Raw genomic sequence first — 21280 nt, forward strand, 5'->3', positions numbered from 1 at the left:
TGTCAAATTATCGCAATTTCCGCGAACGGAACGAAATTTTTGCCCAGGCCTAGTTGCCGCCTGCACCAGGAGCGTAACGAAACCTGTGGGGCCCCCTTGCAAAGTGCATGGAGGGAGCTCCCACACTCCTGACCCAGTCAGGAGCTTCCAGACCTGCTGGAACTCAGTGCCGGAGGGGGCCCCCTGAAGCTCGGACCTCCACTACGGGGGCTATTATTACGCCACTAACCTGACACAGTGATACACTGAGTGACTGCTTCAAGGCCGCTCCATATTTCACTTGAAAGCGCTGCCCCTAGGGCAGCACGAGTTCACTGCTGCCCTGGAGACAGCGCAATCAATGTATGGTGCACTCTCCTTGATTGCACAGGGCGCACCTACTGAAAGGTGCGCCGGGTGCAAACAAAGGGATCCTGCCGTATTCTGTAATATGGCCCCTGCTCTCCTTCCCAACCATACCCTGCCTTGTTTCACAAGATTCCTGATTGTTAAAGGTCACGGTTCACTATAAATCAAAAGTAAAAGACCGAAGACTATTTTCTTTCAGTTGTCAAAATAACATTCAGATACCATCATCACTTGCCCAGAATCTATTCTAACATTAAATGTATTGACAAGAAGAGAAATAGGGCGGGCATTGGCTCCAATTGTCATCTTTCGCGTGTGGAAAAATGTCCTTTTATTACAGATATTGCAAAGACAAGAGGGATGAATAACATGTACTGCTTACAAGTTTAGATGTATTACGGAGGAGCAGCAGGATTGAAGCGCTTAGGGATAAGTGACTTGTGTATGATTGCCTTGCAGAATACGACCTGAGTAACAATGCAATGCAGAATGGGGCCTGTGCATGGGTGTTATGCACAATTGGGCCTGTGCAAGGGTGCCATGCAAAATGGGGCCTGTGGATGGGTGCCATGTAGAATGGGACCTGTGGATGGGAGTCATGCGGAATGGGATCTGTGGATGGGAGTCATGCAGAATGAGACCTGTGGATGAGAGTCATGCAGAATGAGACCTGTGGATGAGAGTCATGCAGGATGGGGCCTGTGGATGGGCGCCAGGCAAAATGCGACCTGTGAATGGGTGCCATGCAGAATGGAACCTGTGGACGGGAGTCATGCGGAATGGGACCTGTGGATGGGAATCATGCAGAATGGGGCCTGTGGATGGGTGCCATGCAGAATCAGGCCTGTGGATGGGTTTCATGCAGAATGCGGCCTGTGGATGGGAATCATGCAGAATGCGACCTGTGGATGGGCATCAGGCACAATGCGACCTGTGGATGGGCATCAGGCAAAATGCGACCTGTGGATGACTGCCATGCAGAATGGGACCGCTGGATGGGAGTCATGTGGAATGGGACCTGTGGATGGTGACCGGTGGATCGGGACCGGTGGATGGGTGCCATGCAGAATGGGACCTGTGGATGGGTGCCATGCGGAATGGGACCTGTGGATGGGAGTCATGTGGAATGGGACCTGAGGATGGGAGTCATGTGGAATGGGACCTGTGGATGGTGACCGATGGATGGGTGCCATGCAGAATGGGACCTGTGGATGGGAGTCATGCGGAATGGGGCCTGTGGATGGGTGTCATGTACAATGGGGTCGAAGTCTGGATGCCATACAGAATGGGGCCTGTGGATGGGCACCAGGCAAAATGCGACCTGTGGATGGGTGCCATGTAGAATCGGACCTGTACATGGGAGTCATGCAGAATGGGGCCTGTGGATGGGAGTTATGCAGGATGGGGCCTGTGGATGGGTGTCATGTAGAATGGGACCTGTGGATGGGAGTCATGCAGGATGGGGCCTGTGGATGGGCGCCAGGCAAAATGCGACCTGGGGATGGGTGCCATGCAGAATGGAACCAGTGGATGGGAGTCATGCGGAATGGGACCTGTGGATGGGAGTCATGCAGAATTGGGCCTGTGTATGGGTGGCATGCAGAATGGGGCCTGTGGATGGGTGTCATGCAGAATGCGCCCTGTGGATGGGAGTCATGCAGAATGCAACCTGTGGATGGGCGCCAAGCAAAATGCGACCTGTGGATGGGTGCCATGCAGAATGGGACCTGTGGATGGAAGTCATGCGGATTGGGACCTGAGGATGGGAGTCATGCAAAATGGGGCCTGTGGATGGGAGTCATATGGAATGGGACCTGTGGATGGCGACCTGTGGATGGGTGCCGTGCAGAATGGGACCTGTGGATGGGAGTCATGCGGAATGGGACCTGAGGATGGGAGTCATGCAGAATGGGGCCTGTGGATGGGTGCCATGCAGAATGGGGCCTGTGGATGGGTGTCATGCAGAATACGGCCTGTGGATGGGAGTCATGCAGAATGGGGCCTGTGGATGGGTGCCATGCAGAAGGGGGCCTGTGGATGGGTGTCATGCAGTATGGGGCCTGTGGATGGGAGTCATGCAGAATGGGGCCTGTGGATGGGTATCATGTAGAATGGGGCCTGTGGATGGGAGTCATGCAGAATGGGGCCTGTGGATGGGTATCATGCAGAATGGGGCCTGTGGATGGGTGTAATGCAGAATGAGATCTGGGTTATGGCACCTTCCAGAATAATACCTGTGTATGGGTGCAGAATGTTACATTCATGGGTGCCATGATAAACGGAAGCTGTCGTTTCAAGTTATATCACAAAAGTTGTGTATGTTGCCTGACATGCTAGGGGGTGCTCAATGTGGCGGGAGGGTTCATGCGCTTCAGCAACAAAAAATGACAGTGAAGCACGTGCAGTCCTGACATCAAGCTCCCCTACTACCCCCTCGACCTCTTAGTTTCTTTTAATCCAGATAGGGTAATGCAAGCATTCTTCCTTCTACCTTGGACAGGACACATCCAGAGCGCACATTATTTGCTTTAATTCCCCCCCTCCCCCCCCGATGATTTTTCAACATAGCACTTTATGCAGCTCTTTCTGGTGTACATGATACTGACAGCAGGAGGCTGTTTAACACTAACCAGGGATGTATCCTGTACCTGGGTCATGTGCATCGACTCCATGCTTGGCCCGCTGCCCATACCTGTGGCTGCAGGATCTGAAGGGCCTAGTTCCACAGGAAGGCAATGTTTGGCTCTAGAGCCAGGGGGCTTTTGAAGGCTCCCTCTTCTAACCTTGAGTGGTGAAAGTAAGCAGGCTTCCATTGTCCACAGGGCACTTGCTCGCCATGGCATCCTCTTTCTTTCTGGCTTTGTTTGGTACGTTGGGAGTTGGGTATGTCCTACAAGAGGCATGAAGCAGACCAGCCACCGGTCCACTCCGCCAGGAGACCTGCACTACTTGACAGGGAGTGGAAGAACACAGCAACATGTTTATCAGTAGGGAACCCGCCACAGCTTCTTGTCTTCATAGAGCTTATTGAAGAGCTGCTCATCACTGTCGGTGCTGATATCTATTCTCTTTAGATGGCGTTTGACACTTCCAGGTAGGTTATTGGTTACCCCTGGATGCTCCTTGCCTGTGAGTGAACCCTTCACCCTGTGCATGGCTTGCTGGATTGTATCCTCCATCCTCAAGACAGGATATGTGGGTGATATTCCACTTAATTTGGTTCTTTATGCTCAGCTTGTTAAAAATTGGACCACTTTCTTGACCTTCTAGAGACATGCTTTTATTAATGTCATCTGTGGTGCAGCTGCTGGATCCTCACCAATCGCCCTCTTTGGCATCCATCCTTTGGGTGTCAGTTCTGATTGTCTCTTTGGCCAATAATTGTTTAAAGTATTTTCACTTAAACTTTGTTCTGGTTTTCTCAGATGCTGATCTGTTTCGGGTTTGGTTGCTCACCCCAAGATCTTCACAAATGTAATGTCTCAAGTGCCTGGAATGTGGAAGTGAATGAAAGTTACTCACTATGGTATCCCCTGTATTCCTAGTCCATCACCCATTTCAGTGACAACGTCTATCCAGAATATGCCCTCTCCTATATATTTATGTTAAGCATGTCATGTAAGACTCAAGAACTAGGAAGTACCTCATGGAAGACTGAGTCAGGCGTGGGAGATAGAAGGGCGGGTTGGGCAATGATTGAACAAGGCTAGGGCTGCTTCAAGCTTGGCCCCACCATTGAGTGAGAGTGGATGTCTAATGCAGAAAGGCTGAAATGGTACAAAAATAATGTTATAGCATATGCGAAAGCTATGAAGAACGTGTTGGTGTGGGCACACAAGGATTGCATCACATATGTCACATGGTTGTGCTATAACCGTGAGATGAAGAATTTGATAGGTTGCCAATTATTATGATCCCCGATGAAGTCCTTTTTATTAGGACGAAACACATTGGCTGGCTGAGTATCTTTGTTTGAAGAATAACATTGGACTCAACACCACCGGCTCTTACGCATTAATGGACTGAATGAAGAATCCATGCAGAAATGGACTTTGATTACACTACCTGGATATGATATATTAAAAACTGTAGGGTGTTTTAAGATATTTGGAGTGCTCCCTTCATCATTTTCATTTTTTTCCTAAATTATAGTGACGATTCTGAAGTGGTAGGACCCTAAGAGTTGAAACACAACTATTGCATACTGTTTTTGTGTTTATCACTAGTGCAGTCTTGTTGTGCTATTACTGGTCTTCTTTATTTTTATGATATTCTAGCTGTGTTTATTCAGTTGTACACATGGCGCCTGTTCTTTCATTTCCAGCTGACTGTGACATCTATGAAGAGGAGAGCGTTTATGAACCCATCCACGCGCTTGAAGCAACCAATAAGAGGACCCACCATGATAAGACTCCCCGAATACCAGGTGAACTATTTAAACTCTCAAAGAACATGATTGGCTTAAACACTCTTTAGGTGGAATCTTCAGAGGGAAGGACTCTTGTGGTGAGAGGAATGGACCACTGTCCAGGTGTTAATACGTTGAGTTGTTAAAGACTTTTCCTGGCCCCGATTGGTTCATTGATAGCTACATATCTGCTAATAACTTGGAATATGCAGTGTGCCTTTCGGGTACATAGTTTATATATTATGCCATGCCAGTGAAAATAAATGTGACACAATAAAGCATTACTTGGACCAATTATACTAATAAAGGCAGGGACAGACACTTATTACCTTATTGCAAAGGCCAAATCCAATGTTATTTCCACTGTTCAACTTAACTCTTTTAAGAAAACAATTTTTAACACCCAAAAACGTCCTTCTAGAATCATTTTACAGAAGAAAACAACTGTGGCTATATTCACAAAGGCCTAAATATTGTGATTTATTTTTATTCACTGTATACATTTAACCTTTTGTGCTCTGGTTCTGAATAGATAACTTGTTTCTAAATTAATACACATGAAACAACAGAGTATACCGTTTATGTATACAGAATATGCAGATGCACAGAGTGTAGTTTGCTATTTTGATACCATTGTTGAGGGAAGGGCAATATGACCTACATGAGGTTTCACCTCTCGTGCGTCATGGCCCCACAATGGTTCAAACAGCATATGATAATCTGCACATCTGCATATTTTCGTTCACATCATATCTGATGGATAACCGTGTAATATCAGGCATTCAGGTGAAATCATAAACCATGAGGCCTAGGGCCAAGTGTCTTGTCACCAGACTCATGATTTAGCAATATAGGACACTATTCCACATGTTGCCTGGTGTTATGCATTTTTTATATTACATGTTTATTTTGGGCATTGCACTTCAATCAGTACCCATTGAAAACAATAAGGCCCTCATTTATGAGGTTTTGGCGTAGGGCTGTGCCACAATGAATCTTGCTGCGCTGCCCTCCATCTAAAGAAAAGGGCAGGAGTGCTCTGTATCTATGAGATACTGCACATTCCTATCCTTTTCCCCAGCACTGGCACACAATGGGCTGCCATGCCCCAACGCTGGCACCCTTTCCCCATGGTGAAAGGGTGTCTGTGTTGTGGGTGTGATTGTTTTTGTGCAGGAAGGGATACCTGCCTGCACAAAACAATCATGAGAGGTGTTTTCCTCTTTCTGTGTGTGCTGCAAAATGCAGCACACATAGAAAGAGGACAAAACGAGGAGAAATAAGGATATTTCTCCTCGTTGCGCCTCCCTAACTCCACCCCTGTGGTGGCATTAGAATCTGACGCATTCCCAGGTTTACGATTCCTTGTAAATCAGGGAACACTTCAGATTCCATGGGTGTTGCATGGGAACATCCACAGCAACACCCATTGAACAACCCTTTCACGCAGTGTTCTGTGTGAAAGGGGCATGTTGTGATTAGCTCGAGCTCGTGACCACAGGAGCTCGAGGACGCCGCGTGTCCTCGAAGTCTCGTGTACACGTTTTCATGGAATGCGGGAATTGAACATAGAGTTGGGAGACGGTTTGGGTGAACAGGCGGAGCGCTGTTGCCTGTCAAGTTTTGGTTTGCTTTTCTCCTGTATTACTTTCAATAAAGTATTTTACATATCACTCACGACGACTTGAGTGCGACGTTTGTTCACCACAATTTTGGGGACGAGGATTGGATGTGGAAATGTCTAGTGACGATACCCTTTGTGAAGTGATGCGTCTGGTCTCTTATGGAAAAAGAAGAGACAGCTGTGTTTCTGCACCTGTGCGACCTTTTTTGAAAGTGTAAGATGAATTGTCTACATGTGGGAAAAATATACTCATGAGGGGTGACAAGTTTGTTTCTCCATTTGGTCTAAGAAGGAAAATTATTCAGATGGCACATGAGGGTCACCTTGGCCAGGGTTTGACTCAACGCCGTGTCAAGGCCCAATTTTGGTGGCGGGCATGGACAGTCAAATTTCCAATTTTGTAATCAATTGCAAACCTTGCATGGAGAGAGAGAAGAGACTTAAAGTAGGCAGCCAAATCGTTAGTGGCCACATCTCCAATCCTGGCAAACCTTGGCATAGTGTGTGCATTGATTTTATTGCCCGTTGTCTGATTTGGATGAAGATTGTAAGTTTGCTCTTGTTTTGGTAGATGTGTTTTCTAAGTGGCTTTCCATGGTGTTTTTGAGGGAGATCTCTACTATCTCCACCATGGTAAGCCTCAACAAATGTTTTCAAGAATAAGGCACTCCTTCTCTTCTTATCACAGACAATGGCACACAACTGGTGTCCCAAGATATGGAGTTTTTCCTAGTAAAGCATGGCATCACTCACCATCGCACCTCTCTATACAATCCCCAGAGAAATGGTATGGTCGAGAGGGCCAACAGAACAGTGAAGGGTAACTAAACAAAATGGTCGCACACTGCTGACCTACCTACGTGTTACCCCAATGAACTGTGGTCCCTGTAGTCCACGTCGGCGGGTACGCCTATGCTCAGTGGTGCGTGCAAGTCAGAGTAGCGTTAGCCATCCCTGGACACGTGTTTCGAGGTAGTTGCATCGTCAGCAGGGAGTAGGAAGAGTGTAGGGTTGCTAGTGTAGGCTGCTAAAATCATATCAGGTCTGGTACCTCTCGTAGCAACGCAGGTGCGTAACCTAGAGCCCGTCGGCTCTCGGGGCTCAGGGAGCCACTAAATAACTAAACAAAATGGTTGCACACTGCTGACCTACCTACGTGTTACCCCAATGAACTGTGGTCCCTGTAGTCAGCGTCGGCGGGTACGCCTATGCTCAGTGGTGCGTGCAAGTCAGAGTAGCGTTAGCCATCCCTGGACACGTGTTTCGAGGTAGTTGCCTCTCGTCAGCAGGGAGTAGGAAGAGTGTAGGGTTGCTAGTGTAGGCTGCTAAAATCATATCAGGTCTGGTACCTCTCGTAGCAACTCAGGTGCGTAACCTAGAGCCCGTCGGCTCTCGGGGCTCAGGGAGCCACTAAATAACTAAACAAAATGGTCGCACACTGCTGACCTACCTACATGTTACCCCAATGAACTGTGGTTCCTGTAGTCAGCGTCGGCGGGTACGCCTATGCTCAGTGGTGCATGCAAGTCAGAGTAGCGTTAGCCATCCCTGGACACGTGTTTCGAGGTAGTTGCCTCGTCAGCAGGGAGTAGGAAGAGTGTAGGGTTGCTAGTGTAGGCTGCTAAAATCATATCAGGTCTGGTACCTCTCGTAGCAACGCAGGTGCGTAACCTAGAGCCCGTCGGCTCTCGGGGCTCAGGGAGCCACTAAATAACTAAACAAAATGGTCGCACACTGCTGACCTACCTACGTGTTACCCCAATGAACTGTGGTCCCTGTAGTCAGCGTCGGCGGGTACGCCTATGCTCAGTGGTGCGTGCAAGTCAGAGTAGCGTTAGCCATCCCTGGACACGTGTTTCGAGGTAGTTGCCTCTCGTCAGCAGGGAGTAGGAAGAGTGTAGGGTTGCTAGTGTAGGCTGCTAAAATCATATCAGGTCTGGTACCTCTCGTAGCAACGCAGGTGCGTAACCTAGAGCCCGTCGGCTCTCGGGGCTCAGGGAGCCACTAAATAACTAAACAAAATGGTCGCACACTGCTGACCTACCTACGTGTTACCCCAATGAACTGTGGTCCCTGTAGTCAGCGTCGGCGGGTACGCCTATGCTCAGTGGTGCGTGCAAGTCAGAGTAGCGTTAGCCATCCCTGGACACGTGTTTCGAGGTAGTTGCCTCTCGTCAGCAGGGAGTAGGAAGAGTGTAGGGTTGCTAGTGTAGGCTGCTAAAATCATATCAGGTCTGGTACCTCTCGTAGCAACGCAGGTGCGTAACCTAGAGCCCGTCGGCTCTCGGGGCTCAGGGAGCCACTAAATAACTAAACAAAATGGTCGCACACTGCTGACCTACCTACGTGTTACGAGGTACTTTACCTGATAATGATTTTAGCAGCCTACACAGCAACCCTGCACTCTTTCCTACTCCCTGCTGACGAGAGGCAACTACCTCGAAACACGTGTCCCGGGATGGCTAACGCTATTCACACTTGCACTCACGACACGAGCATAGGTGTATCCGCCGACGCTGACTACAGGGACCACAGTTCTTTGGGGTAACACGCAGGTAGGTCAGCAGTGTGCGACCATTTGGATTTAGTTATTTAGTGGCTCTTTGAGCCGGGGAGTTGACGGGCTCAGGTTACGCACCTGCGTTGCTACGAGAGGTACTTTACCTGATAATGATTTTAGCAGCCTACACAGCAACCCTGCACTCTTTCCTACTCCCTGCTGACGAGAGGCAACTACCTCGAAACACGTGTCCAGGGATGGCTAATGCTATTCACACTTGCACTCACGACACGAGCATAGGTGTATCCGCCGACGCTGACTACAGGGACCACAGTTCTTTGGGGTAACACGCAGGTAGGTCAGCAGTGTGCGACCATTTGGATTTAGTTATTTAGTGGCTCTTTGAGCCGGGGAGTCGACGGGCTCAGGTTACGCACCTGCGTTGCTACGAGAGGTACTTTACCTGATAATGATTTTAGCAGCCTACACAGCAACCCTGCACTCTTTCCTACTCCCTGCTGACGAGAGGCAACTACCTCGAAACACGTGTCCAGGTATGGCTAACGCTATTCACACTTGCACTCACGACACGAGCATAGGTGTATCCGCCGACGCTGACTACAGGGACCACAGTTCTTTGGGGTAACACGCAGGTAGGTCAGCAGTGTGCGACCATTTGGATTTAGTTATTTAGTGGCTCTTTGAGCTGGGGAGTCGACGGGCTCAGGTTACGCACCTGCGTTGCTACGAGAGGTACTTTACCTGATAATGATTTTAGCAGCCTACACAGCAACCCTGCACTCTTTCCTACTCCCTGCTGACGAGAGGCAACTACCTCGAAACACGTGTCCAGGGATGGCTAACGCTATTCACATTTGCACTCACGACACAAGCATAGGTGTATCCGCCGACGCTGACTACAGGGACCACAGTTCTTTGGGGTAACACGCAGGTAGGTCAGCAGTGTGCGACCATTTGGATTTAGTTATTTAGTGGCTCTTTGAGCCGGGGAGTCGACGGGCTCAGGTTACGCACCTGCGTTGCTACGAGAGGTACTTTACCTGATAATGATTTTAGCAGCCTACACAGCAACCCTGCACTCTTTCCTACTCCCTGCTGACGAGAGGCAACTACCTCGAAACACGTGTCCAGGGATGGCTAACGCTATTCACACTTGCACTCACGACACGAGCATAGGTGTATCCGCCGACGCTGACTACAGGGACCACAGTTCTTTGGGGTAACACGCAGGTAGGTCAGCAGTGTGCGACCATTTGGATTTAGAACAGTGAAGGGTGCCAAACAAATGGCAATATCTTCAGGCTTGGATGTCAAGAAGGCTGTGGAAGATCTAGTGTGGGCCCATCGCACAACCGTACAAGAAGCCACTTCCAAATATCATTTTGAGATTATGAGAGGCAGGCTCCCTGGGAGCAAGATGGTTCCTTCGTGGTTAAAGGAGTTGGTACACAAATCTGTTTCTCCCAATTCGGAGGATTTAAAATTTGCACACTCCAAGGCTCATGTAGTAGAAGGTGATTGGGTTAAAATTAAGTCTGGGCGCACGACTAGAGATCTTTCCAAATTTAGGGGGCCTTACAAAGTTCACGCGCATAGGATTTTTATGTTATTCTTGAAAATGGTGAACGCTGGAATCGACGTAGAGTTGCGTTATATCAAAGAGGTGGTTGTGGTTCTAGTGTGGAAAAGGGAGAGATTTGTGATGGCTACATGTACATGGATGATGTTGAGTTTAGCCATCGTGGGGAGAGTCAACAAGTTCCTGCAACACCTGAAGAACCTGTTTTTTCTTGAAGTAGTGAAAAGAGCACCACTGATGCCACTGTTGGTCATGGTACAACCTCGAGGGTGGGTAGAGTTTGCAGACCACCAAAGTATTTAAGGGATTATACTTTGTAGTCTTTCATGCCCTGTTTTCACCAACAAAGTATTTAAAGGATTATGCTTCGCAGTCCTTTGGTGACCTGTTTTTTCTATGCTCTTAGTTTCTCATCTTTCCTTGTCTGAGATGTTCTTAGCTCTTTTTAGTTTTGTTATTTAATGATAGGGGTTGTGTTGTGATTAGCTCGAACTCGTGACCACGGGAGTTTGAGGACGCCGCGTGTCCTCGAGGTCTTGTGTATACATTTTCATGGAATGCGGGATTTGAACAGGGAGTGGGAGATGGTTTGGGTCATTGGGCGGAACGCTGTTGCCTGCCAAGTGTTGGTTCGCTTTTCTCCTGTGTTACTTTCAATAAAGTAATTTACATATCACTCAGGACGACTTGAGTGCGACGTTTGTTCACCGCAGGGTACATATTTGCAATGTCATGAAAAGCCAAGCAAAGTGGCTTTACGTGGCCTTGTAAATATGCTGCGGCACATTTCGCCACTGGAGTGTCAAAAAAGTGAGGCTCCGGTAGCGCAAAAGTGCCACTAGGGACCTCGGAAATGAGGCCCACAGTGTGATACTGGAATATACTGTTCAGGTTTCTATAGAACAAAACGAGGAAATACACACACACACGTTTATATATACAATTGTGTCTGTATTGCTCAACAGCAAACAGGGTGCTGTAAGAAACCTCATAGGCATGCCCTTGTCATGGGGGATTATTTAATTTGTTTAAATTTATTTGCAGACAGTAACAAAAGAAAGAACTGTCACAACTGAGAATTATAAGAATTCAAGGGACTCCTGTATGGTGCAGGGAAGGAGGTTTTAGGTGTTTCCAGATTTAGGCTGGGTCTGAAAGATCTTGAGGCATAGACGGAAACCTGTGGGTTCACATAAGCATCCTTCTACATAGAGCAACAGCATCTCCAGTCGGTTCATAAATGGATTATCCTCACCCAGTGTCCTGAGGACTCCTGGACAGGTCATCCCAGGAGACCAAAGCAATGTGCAATGGGCTCTACATCTGGGTGGACTCCTCAATGCTACCAAGGAACAGTGAGGTTGTAGGACTGCCAAGTATACTAACATTTGAAATAGATTCCCCATAATTTAGTCAGACTAATTGGTGACTTGCATCCAGAACCTGATAAGGTATAGTTATTCTTCTCCACACTCTCTCACCCATATGGTTTAAGCTCCATGTCTTGTTTCCCGACCCTCCATGAGGCAGGTGAAGATCCATGTTATGTTCCCCTCCCGACTATGAGGCGGGTCAAACTCCATGTTGTGCCTCCCTCCTCTCTACGAGGCGGGTCAATCTTCATGGCATGTTACCTCTCTCTATGTGGTAGGTCAAGCCCCATGTTGTCTCCACCTCTCTGTGTTGTGGCTCAGGTTTGATGTTCTTTCCTTTTTGTTTGGAATGGTTCAAGCTTCATCCTCTGTACCCTTTATTTGTTATAGTTCAATTCTTCGGCAAAATTCATGTTCTCTAAATATGATTTGGATTTCATGTTCTGGAGTCGTATCACTGGAATGGCTCGAGCTTGACGTCCTGTTTTGCTCTTTCTGATGAGGCTCTGGCTCAAGGTCTTTTTCTAACCTCCCTGGAATTATTCACCTTTCTCTCTCACTCGCTCTCTCCCCTTTCTCTCGCCCCCTCTCTCTCCCTCTTGCTCTCTTTCTCTCTCTCTCTCTCTCTCTCTCTCTCTCTCTCTCTCTCTCTCTCTCTCTCTCTTTTCTCTCTCCTCTCTCTCTTTCCCCCTCTCTCTCTTTCCCGTCTCCTCTCTCTCTCTCTCCCTCTCTCTTTCCTCTCTCTCTCTCTGTCCCTCTCTCTCTCTTTCCTCTCTCCTCCCTCTCTCTTCCTCAATCTCTGTCCTCTCTCCCTCTCTCTCTCTTTCCTCTCTCCTCCCTCTCTCTTCCTCAATCTCTGTCCTCTCTCCCTCTCTCTCTCTTTCCTCTCTCCTCTCTCTTTCCTCTTTCCTCTCCCTCTCTCTCCTCTCTCCCTCTCTCTCTTTCCTCTCTCTCACTCCCTCTCCCTCTCTCTCTTTCCTCTTTCCTCTCTCTCACTCCCTCTCTCTTTCCTCTCTTCTCTCTCTCTATCCCTCCTCTCTCTATCCCTCCTCTCTCTTTCTCGCTCCTTCCCCTCTCTCTCGCCCCCCTCTCTCCCTCTCGCTCTCTTTCTCTCTCTCTCTTTCCTCTCTCTCTCTCCATGTCCTTCTCTCTTTCCTCTCTCTCTCTCCATGTCCTTCTCTCTCTCTCTTATCTCTCTCCCTCCTCTCTCTCTTTCCTGTCTCTCTCTTTCCTGTCTCTTTTCTATCTCTCTCTCTACCTTGCCCTCTCTCTCTCTCCCTTTACTCTCTATCTCCTCCGCCTTCTCTCTCTCCCTCTCTTTCCTCTCTCTCCCTCATCTCTCTCCCTCCCCTCTCTCTCTCTCTCTCTCTCTCTCCTCCTCTTTCTCCTCTCTCCCCCTCTCTTTCTTTCATCTCTCTCTCTCTCTCTCTCTCTCCCCCCCCCTTCTCTCTCCCTCTCTCTCGCTGGTAAGGTTCTTGTTCCTCTTTCTCGCTGGTATGGTTCAGCTCTCGATGCTGTTCTAATCTCCCTGGTATGGTTCAGGATTTTTGTCTTGTTCCTTTCATCCTGGTATGAGTCAGATTCCATGTCTTTTTCTGAACTATTTGGCAGTGTTGAGGTTCTGTGGTTCCCTGGCTTGTTCAGCCCTTTCCGTCTCTGATAGGGCTCGGGATCCATGTCCCTTTTCACTGTTCTGGTTCCACCTCTATCTTGTTCTCTTCTGTCTGTAACAGGCCATGCTCCATGTCTGTTTCTCTGATTAGCTGCTATTGAGCAGAATCTATGCTTATTCACAAGTTTCTCTCTGGTATAGTTCAGGATCAATGTCTCCTTTCACTGCTGTGGTTCTCTTGTACTCGTTCTGATATAGTTCAAGCTCCATGTTTTATTTTCCTCTCACTTTGATATAGTTCAAGTTCTATTCTTCTTCTATCATATCTGGTGCGGTTCAAGCTGTCTGTTTTGCTCCTAACCATGTGCTGGGTTTCGGGCCTGCTGACTGACATTGCTTTCTCAGCTTTATTTCCTTGTTTTCAGTTATGAACTCAGCCAGGAGACATAAGACCCGGATACTGCTTGTCACCCTCTCGGCTCTGCTGGCCATCTCACTCCTTCTCATCTTCCTGCTTCTGGGACTTGGATTTGTGAAGCGTAAGTGATGCACTTTGGAGGTGACACTGAAGATGGGCCAGATCCCCAAACAACCTCACTAATCTTCATTAGGATTATTTTTAATTATGTTGCACCATTTTTAATGATTTCATAATTATTGTTTCATTACAACAAATGTTTAGAATAAATCTAATTCAGTTCTACATACCTGAAGTATCAATGAAAACTCGAGAGCAACTCTAACAGGTGTTTGTTCCTGTCTCTGTATTTTCTCGTAAATTCCTCTAAAAACTTTGGGCCTCATTATGATGTTGGTTGGACCGCAATCGGCAGGCCGTCGGTTGCGGTCTTACCGACATCTGTCTCTGCAGTCCGACCGCCGCATTATGATGCAGGGGTTGGAGGCAGCGGGCGGAGGGACCAACTGCTGCTTTTCAAACAGGTTCATGGAGCCTGTCGGGGCAGCGGTCGTAGTGTAATCCCTACAGTAGAGGCAGTGGCTGCTCAGGCAACGCCGTAGGGATGACGAGTTCCGTTTCCTGCAGCCTGTCTATGACGGTACAAACATAGTAGATACGCTGTCAGAAAGGTACTTTGGGGACCCCTAGCAGGGCCCTTATCCCCCCTGGGCCTCTGCTATGGGACCAGGGGGCACCTTTGAAGCCCCCCTAAACATCCATGCACCTTGTGGCAGGCACACCATGGTGCCTGCCAAACAATGCATGGATGTTTAAAAAGTGCATTTTTCCTATTGCGGCTTGTGCTGCTGCCCGCCTCAAATGCCAAGAGCCTGTCCAGACTCTTGCGTTTGCAGATGCGTATAGGAGTGTAACCAATTTATTCCACCCCTCTCCCAGGGTAATGCACAGCATCACCACCTGTAGCTAATTCCATTGGACTGTATCAAATGCCTTTTGCAGGTCTATGGATGTGATTAAAGCATCTGGGTACCGCTACCGGGGTGTCTCCTCAAGGATCCTAAAAAGCCGCCTAATATTCAGGGAGGTGGTACACTGGGGTATGAAGCCATTCTGATCTGTTTTTTTTTTTAACATTGATAGACGCCGATGCAAACGGTCCGCCAGTATCTTACTAATGATCTTATAATTTAGGTTAAGCATAGCGAGGGTCTGCACAAGGACGGCGCAGCAGCTTCCTTCGCTGGCTTTCTGAATAGAGACAATAAACCCCTTCCTTGTCATGTCAGGTAGTACACCCCTGACCCTTACCTCTTCATAGAGACTTGCAAATGTGGTGTGAGTAGTGTTGCATACTTTTGGTAAAATTCAGCAGGGAGTCCATCAGTCCCAGGGGTTTTGTTCTGCTCGAGGTCTTTGATGGTCATTTTGATTTCTGCCGCAGTTATCGGCCCTCCCGGCATCTCTCTCACATCAGCCGGGATGACGGTGGTACACCCTATCCAGAAACACCTGAATCCCCTCCTCTGATGCCTGAACCAGTCGTCAGTACAGGCTCTCATAGTACTGCATAAATTCCTCATGTACATCGAGCTGTGCACGTACCTCCACCTGGCTCGAGTTTCCATTCAGGTGATGGGGGCTCTCCTGCCTTCAGACTGCAACAGTCAAGCAAGCAGTCTGCCTGCCTGTGTGGTTCTTTGTGAAGCATTTGGGGTGTGTGAGGGTGCACTGGCATGCCAAGACATCTAAGTGTTTGTCCCTGGCTTCTGGAAGTGCTTCCCTATCTGGTAGGGCAGTGTGCAGTCGCTGTTCTCGGTTGCAGATAGTGCCTCCCAAAGTAGTGAGTTTGTTTTCTAAAGTTCTCCTAATACCAATAGCCTGGTCCAAATAGTGGCCCCGAACCATCACTTGAAAGGCCTCCCATTCAGAGCTCACAGTGGTGGCGGTGTAATGACTGACCTGAAAGTACTCCTGTATAACGTCCCCTAGTCGATCCGTGAACATGGGGTCTTGCAGAAATTGCACTGGCAACTTCAGTGTGGGAATCGGAGCCACTCTTGACCCCACTGCTGCTTCACAAGTAGGGGGTCCGGTCTGGAAGTGTGTGACACAGGTACTGGGCATTGGTGAAAATGCCAATTAGTCTATAAGAGCAAAGCAATTTGTTCAGCCGTACGTGCAGATCGCAGACTGGGGAATAAAAGAAGTACTCTTTAAAGCTGGCTTTCCTGTTGCACCGTGTGTCTACCAGCCCCCAGTTTTCAGTCCAGGGTGCGAAGTCCAGAGCAAGACTGATTATGGGAAAACTTGATAAAGGTGTAGTAAAGAGGTCTAAGTGCACATCCAGCAAGCAGTTAAAGTCTTTTCCAGAAAGTGTAGGTACCAGTGATATGAGTAAGTGGTCTAGCCCCATATTTGGGCATATATACTGCCCAGTAAAACCCGAGCCCTGTATACAGTCTCCAAATGTACCACATATTATCCCTACTCGTCTATGTATTCAGTGTCCTTTCTGAACAGGATCCCAGGCTGAGTCCAGATCAAAGAGCACCTTGCAAATGAAGAGTGGCCTGTGACATGGAGCTGACCCCTCCAGTGTCTCTGTAGCTTCACTACTTCCTGGGTTTCTAAGTGTGTTTCTTGGAAGGAACACTATATTCTATTCCTTGTCATTTAAGTAAGGTCGGAAATCTATGCCTCTCTGTCACTGTCCCCATTCCTCTTACGTACCAGGCTATGAACGCGTGTTTATTAATGCATTGTGTCATGGTGAGCGCATGTAAGCTAGAGTGATAATGTCTTCTGGGCTGCAATGAGTACACTAGGGTATGGGGGCTACGTCTTCTGGGCCAGGTAAATATACATGAACTTTCGCCAACTCCCGCACTCCAGGTTTGGCTGGCAAAATTCAGCTGTCCAACAAACCAAGGAACAAACCAAAGTCCAGTTTATGTCTCCATGTCAGTTTTGGGTATGGAGGGATTAGGGGATGTGTGTCTTGGGTCCACTTGAATTCTCTCCCATCACCTGTGCAGCCTGTAGTCTGGACTGGTTCCTGGGCCTGTTGCGTCGTCTGAATCTCCTGCATTTAAGGAGTGGTAGTATGCGCCATACCACACCATCTGTGCCTGTTTCATACCGTTTAAGCCAGTCCCAGGTGTCAGAAGTATGGTCATTGACCATTATTTTAAGTCAGGAAGGGAAAAAAAGCACCTATTTAAGGCTGGTGTTGCACATTTCCTTTTTAACTGCCATGAAGGATGCTCTTTTCCATTGTGAGCAAGCGTGTAGTCCTGGAAGATCGCAACACAGCTATTCTAAACTTGGAAGTTCCCATGGGTTCACGCCTTTTGGAAGATCATGTCTCTGTGTCTGAAATGAAAGAAGCGTGCCACCACCGAGCAGGGTGGCGCCTCCGCCAATGGGCACCTTGCAGGCGCCCTATGTGCCCACTCCAGTACAAAAAAGGGAGGCATAATCTGTTGTGACACCTCACCACATTCCATTTCTCCAGATAGCCAACCATGTCAGAGCCCTCCACTCCCGCCCGCAGGTCAGCCACTCGGATATTGTTTCTCCTGCTGCAGCCCTCAGAATACTCTGCCCTGTGATCCAGGGTCTCCACTCTTTGCAGGAAGGTCGACAGCTGTGTCCGGATGGTGTCCACCAAAGACTGCACCTGTCCAAGGGTTTCCTAATAGCATTTGACCTTTCTGGTAAGGTGTTTGTGGTCTTCCCGCACAATACCAAGGTCTAGCTAACCTTTGTCTATTTTAGTCTCCAAGACCTCCATGGAAGGGTTGATAGCACTTAATGACTGGTCCGGCGTGACCTCCACGCTACAATCGGAGGTCTCAACAGCATCTTCTGGGATCTTCTGGTGGCGCTCTGCTCTGCCCTTTGGGTGCCAGGTACCTCCTTTAGGCTCCTGCTCATCGTCTCTTACCCCTCCGCGCAGCTAGATGTCTGGGTCAGAGGCCTTCTTGGTTAGGGCGACCAGCAGCGTATCAGTGCCAAGTTCCTGCAGCAAGGCTCATGTCAGGAGGTGTCCCACCAAATGGCAATTTATGCTACACCCCGGTTCTGCACCTTTGAGTTCTTCTTCCAGTGAGGGCAGCATGGGGGCCACTAGCTTTTGGTCCCTAATGATTGAGCCAGCTAATGAGCCTATGTAGGGGAGCTCCTTCGGGGGCACTTTCTGGGTCACACTCTCAATGCCACAGGCTCACATCAGAGGCCACTCCAAAGTTCCCCAGCTCCTCTCCTCGCTCCGGGGACTCTACCATCTCCAACCAACTCACCTAGAAGTCCCCCAGTCTTCAGCCAGGCAGGACATTGCCGGAGGCAGTATACCTCTAGTGCTACAGTGTTCCTCTCCGTCCCCCTTAGTCTTCAGTCAGGCCCACGCCTCTCTCTGGCCTGCCATTCCGCATAGCCCTGAACAGCTATCTCGGCCAATTGGCCTTGCAACCATGTTATGGGTCAGGATCCCCTTCAGAAGAGCACAACCCACTCCTAAACTTCTCTGCTCCTCATAGACTTCCCTGTTGGGGCGCTGCCTCTTGGCTTCCTTGGCCTGCGCATTCAGATGTCTCCAGGCTTAGTCCGTGGCCTTGCTCCCATCCTTCTGTGATGGTCGCGACACCTGAGTGGTGAATGGCCGCAGACAGCTTTTTGGGTGCTGCAATCGACAGGGGCGTTGGACAGCCTTTTGGAACAAACAGAGTCAAGCTTGCTGCTCTACATCCTTGCTAGACATAAGTATCGATCTAGTGACAATACTGAATGTGCATTCTCAGATTTGCTCTGGTTGACGTTTGTGAATCATTCATGAACAACTCCTTTATGGTGTTGGCGAACGCTTTCATGTAACGCTGTAGTTACACGAACCCCAGCTGATTTTACCTTGGGATGGAAGTAAATTAGCAATGCAACTTGTTAGTGCAGAGAGGAATTATGAAAAAGCATTAAGAGTTAAAAAACACACACGCACACACACACACATCTGGATTTATCACCTTTTGTTATTGCAACCTTGATTTTTGGTCCTGATGATGACCCTCATGCACTAATCTTTATAGGGTTAAAACTTTGACAAATTTACTGGAGGACTGTTTTTACTGATGATGTAATACACAATACTTTGATTCGGAATGGTGTGAATGGAAGGTGTGTTCCTATCAGCCCCAAGTTTTGTACCTATGCTTTGTATATAGCACGTGTTCACTTTTGTTTACTCATTCACTTTCACTGCTTCGTTTTCTGGAGCACCTTTATTGTAATGCAATGTGTTCTCATTTATATCCATAAGATGTTTCATAGCAAATAAAAGTGATTCTACCCCATATAAAACCAATCTATTGATGGTTTCTCTAATTTCTCCAAGGAAGTTTAGGGTCACACTTCCCCCGAGGGGACCAGTGTTTAACTTTATTAGCAATTGATGAGGAGGCAGATGAGGGTAATTTGGTTGGGCTGCAGGCTCTTAATACATCAGGAAAGCGAGGGATTCCGGGCGGTGGCTAAAGAGCTCATGGGAGTGCGGTCATCTTGCGTGCAGCTAGCCATGCTAATGGCCGTTGTCAGTGGGAGGTCCACTAAGCCATATAAAGTCCATTTAATAGTCCTTGTATCCCTTATAATGTAAGGATTATGATGTGATGTGCAAGGCTGATGTGGACAGTTTGTCAACATTTTGTTCTCCTACATCAGAGAGTACATGAGACCATCCTGATGTGTTGAAAAACAAATGGCCGACCCTTGAAAATCACAGAGCTCATGGAGATGAAAATTAATGAGTAGTACCTCCACTGTGAGGTGCATACAGTTACTACAAGTCAATGTTTGAATACATTTTAAAATATGAAATAAACTCTTTTAAGGCCTGCCCCGTTTGATATGTAACGTTGCATGGTGCTCCTGTTACAGTCGAAGACGTTTAAGGGGAGTATTAGTGTTGGGTAGGAATGGAAATGCCTCAATTTGTGAATGAGGTGGTAAATCTTCTGTAGTAAGATTTGCCATCAGTGGGCAATCCTTTGGTTGAATTACTACTGCCGAAAGTGTACCATTGTGCAGGTAATTATGATTATGTATTGCTTTATTTTGCTACTTGTTTTATTCGTTCTGTGCACTCATTGTAAAGCGCTCTGATATCCTACCCTGGGTCTGGTCCGCGCTATAGAAAACTCTAAAAATAAAATAAAAAATAAAATGGAGGATTCTCCACTGGGGAGAACCTTCCAAGGGAAGTGTTATCACTTCCTTCACAAATCAAATGATTTCACATTGCAACCAAACTCATTATCAAGCCCTTGGTCTCCATCCGGTTCATAACCTGCCAATGCCCTTTGATACGCTTTACATTTTTGCTTGTTTGTAACTCCCTCTGAGGCTCTGGTTATTATTTTAGTAAGACCCACAATTGCTCCATGTGTGTCTTTTGTCACTGTCATAGCCTCCCATGCCTCTGGCCCATTAATTAAGATTGTATGTTACAATATCAAGGCCAATGAAATCGACCTGCATATTCACTGATACCAAAGTATTGACTACCATCACATCAGGTATGCATATATATGGAAGTATACATTTACAATACTTAACTCCAGATCTACTTACCTTAGCGATATGTTGGTAATCAATATTGTGAAGCTGATATAAATGCAGATCCTTATTTACAGTTTGATATTAAGGCAAAAACATCATAAGCCATATAATTCCCACTATGACTGTTTTTCTATTTGTAGATTCTGCTCTGATCGCAGAATTGGAAGAAATAACAACTGAGAATGGCTTCCTGCGAAGTTACGGTGAGTGAACAGTGTTCGACAGGTGAGGAACAGTGATTGTTGAAGGCTGGTTGACAGCGACAGCGGTGTTTTCTGAGAGAAAGCCGGACTTTGGTCCAGTGAATTTGGCATGTTCTGGTCTGGAGAAAGCTAGAAGCAGCATTGCTCTGGTCTGGCTTGAGCAAAAGGCGGCAACGACTCAGTTCTTGACTAATTCATTTTCCTACCTGGAGTTGATGGACACCTTCTGACTCATATAAACGCTAGCTTGTGGATGATAATATGAGTACATATATATCTCTTTATTGCAATAAGAGCTGCCTCAGCTTCTGCTGGTTCTATAGTGAGCCTGGATACAAATCCCTATGAAGGAGTGAGCCGGACTGATAATCATGAGTGACTCCCAAGACATGGGCGCAGTATGATTTCTTGGCACTTTTCACACAGCCCTGCAGCCTTCCTCTTAGTTTCATGTCTGTCCCCTTCAGCTTTCCTACTCGTTTAAAAGATGAAGTGAGGGAAGGAGAAGGCTAGGTCACATGGAAAATAAGGAGACTTAAAATGTCTTATTTGTGATCCCAACCTCTACCACTAGTCACTCGT

General features: G+C 47.7%; 1 protein-coding gene across 4 annotated transcripts in view; it reads left to right on the forward strand.

The window, feature by feature from the left end:
* The window catches only part of LOC146856271 (macrophage mannose receptor 1-like), a 91648-nt gene that overhangs the window by 7242 nt on the left and 63126 nt on the right, over nt 1-21280 (forward strand). For 2 of the 4 annotated variants that reach the window (XM_085654364.1, XM_085654365.1), the window contains exons 2-4: nt 4673-4774; nt 13891-14004; nt 20636-20698. In XM_085654364.1, coding sequence (XP_085510490.1) covers nt 4673-4774; nt 13891-14004; nt 20636-20698 — 279 coding nt within the window. Of the gene's footprint in view, nt 1-4672; nt 4775-13870; nt 14005-20635; nt 20699-21280 lie in introns of those variants that run through there. The other 2 variants (XM_085654367.1, XM_085654366.1) reach the window with 2 other exon arrangements.

This window comes from Triturus cristatus, chromosome 4_1 (genome assembly GCF_964204655.1).
Source record: "Triturus cristatus chromosome 4_1, aTriCri1.1, whole genome shotgun sequence".
NCBI classification, from domain to species: domain Eukaryota; kingdom Metazoa; phylum Chordata; class Amphibia; order Caudata; family Salamandridae; genus Triturus; species Triturus cristatus.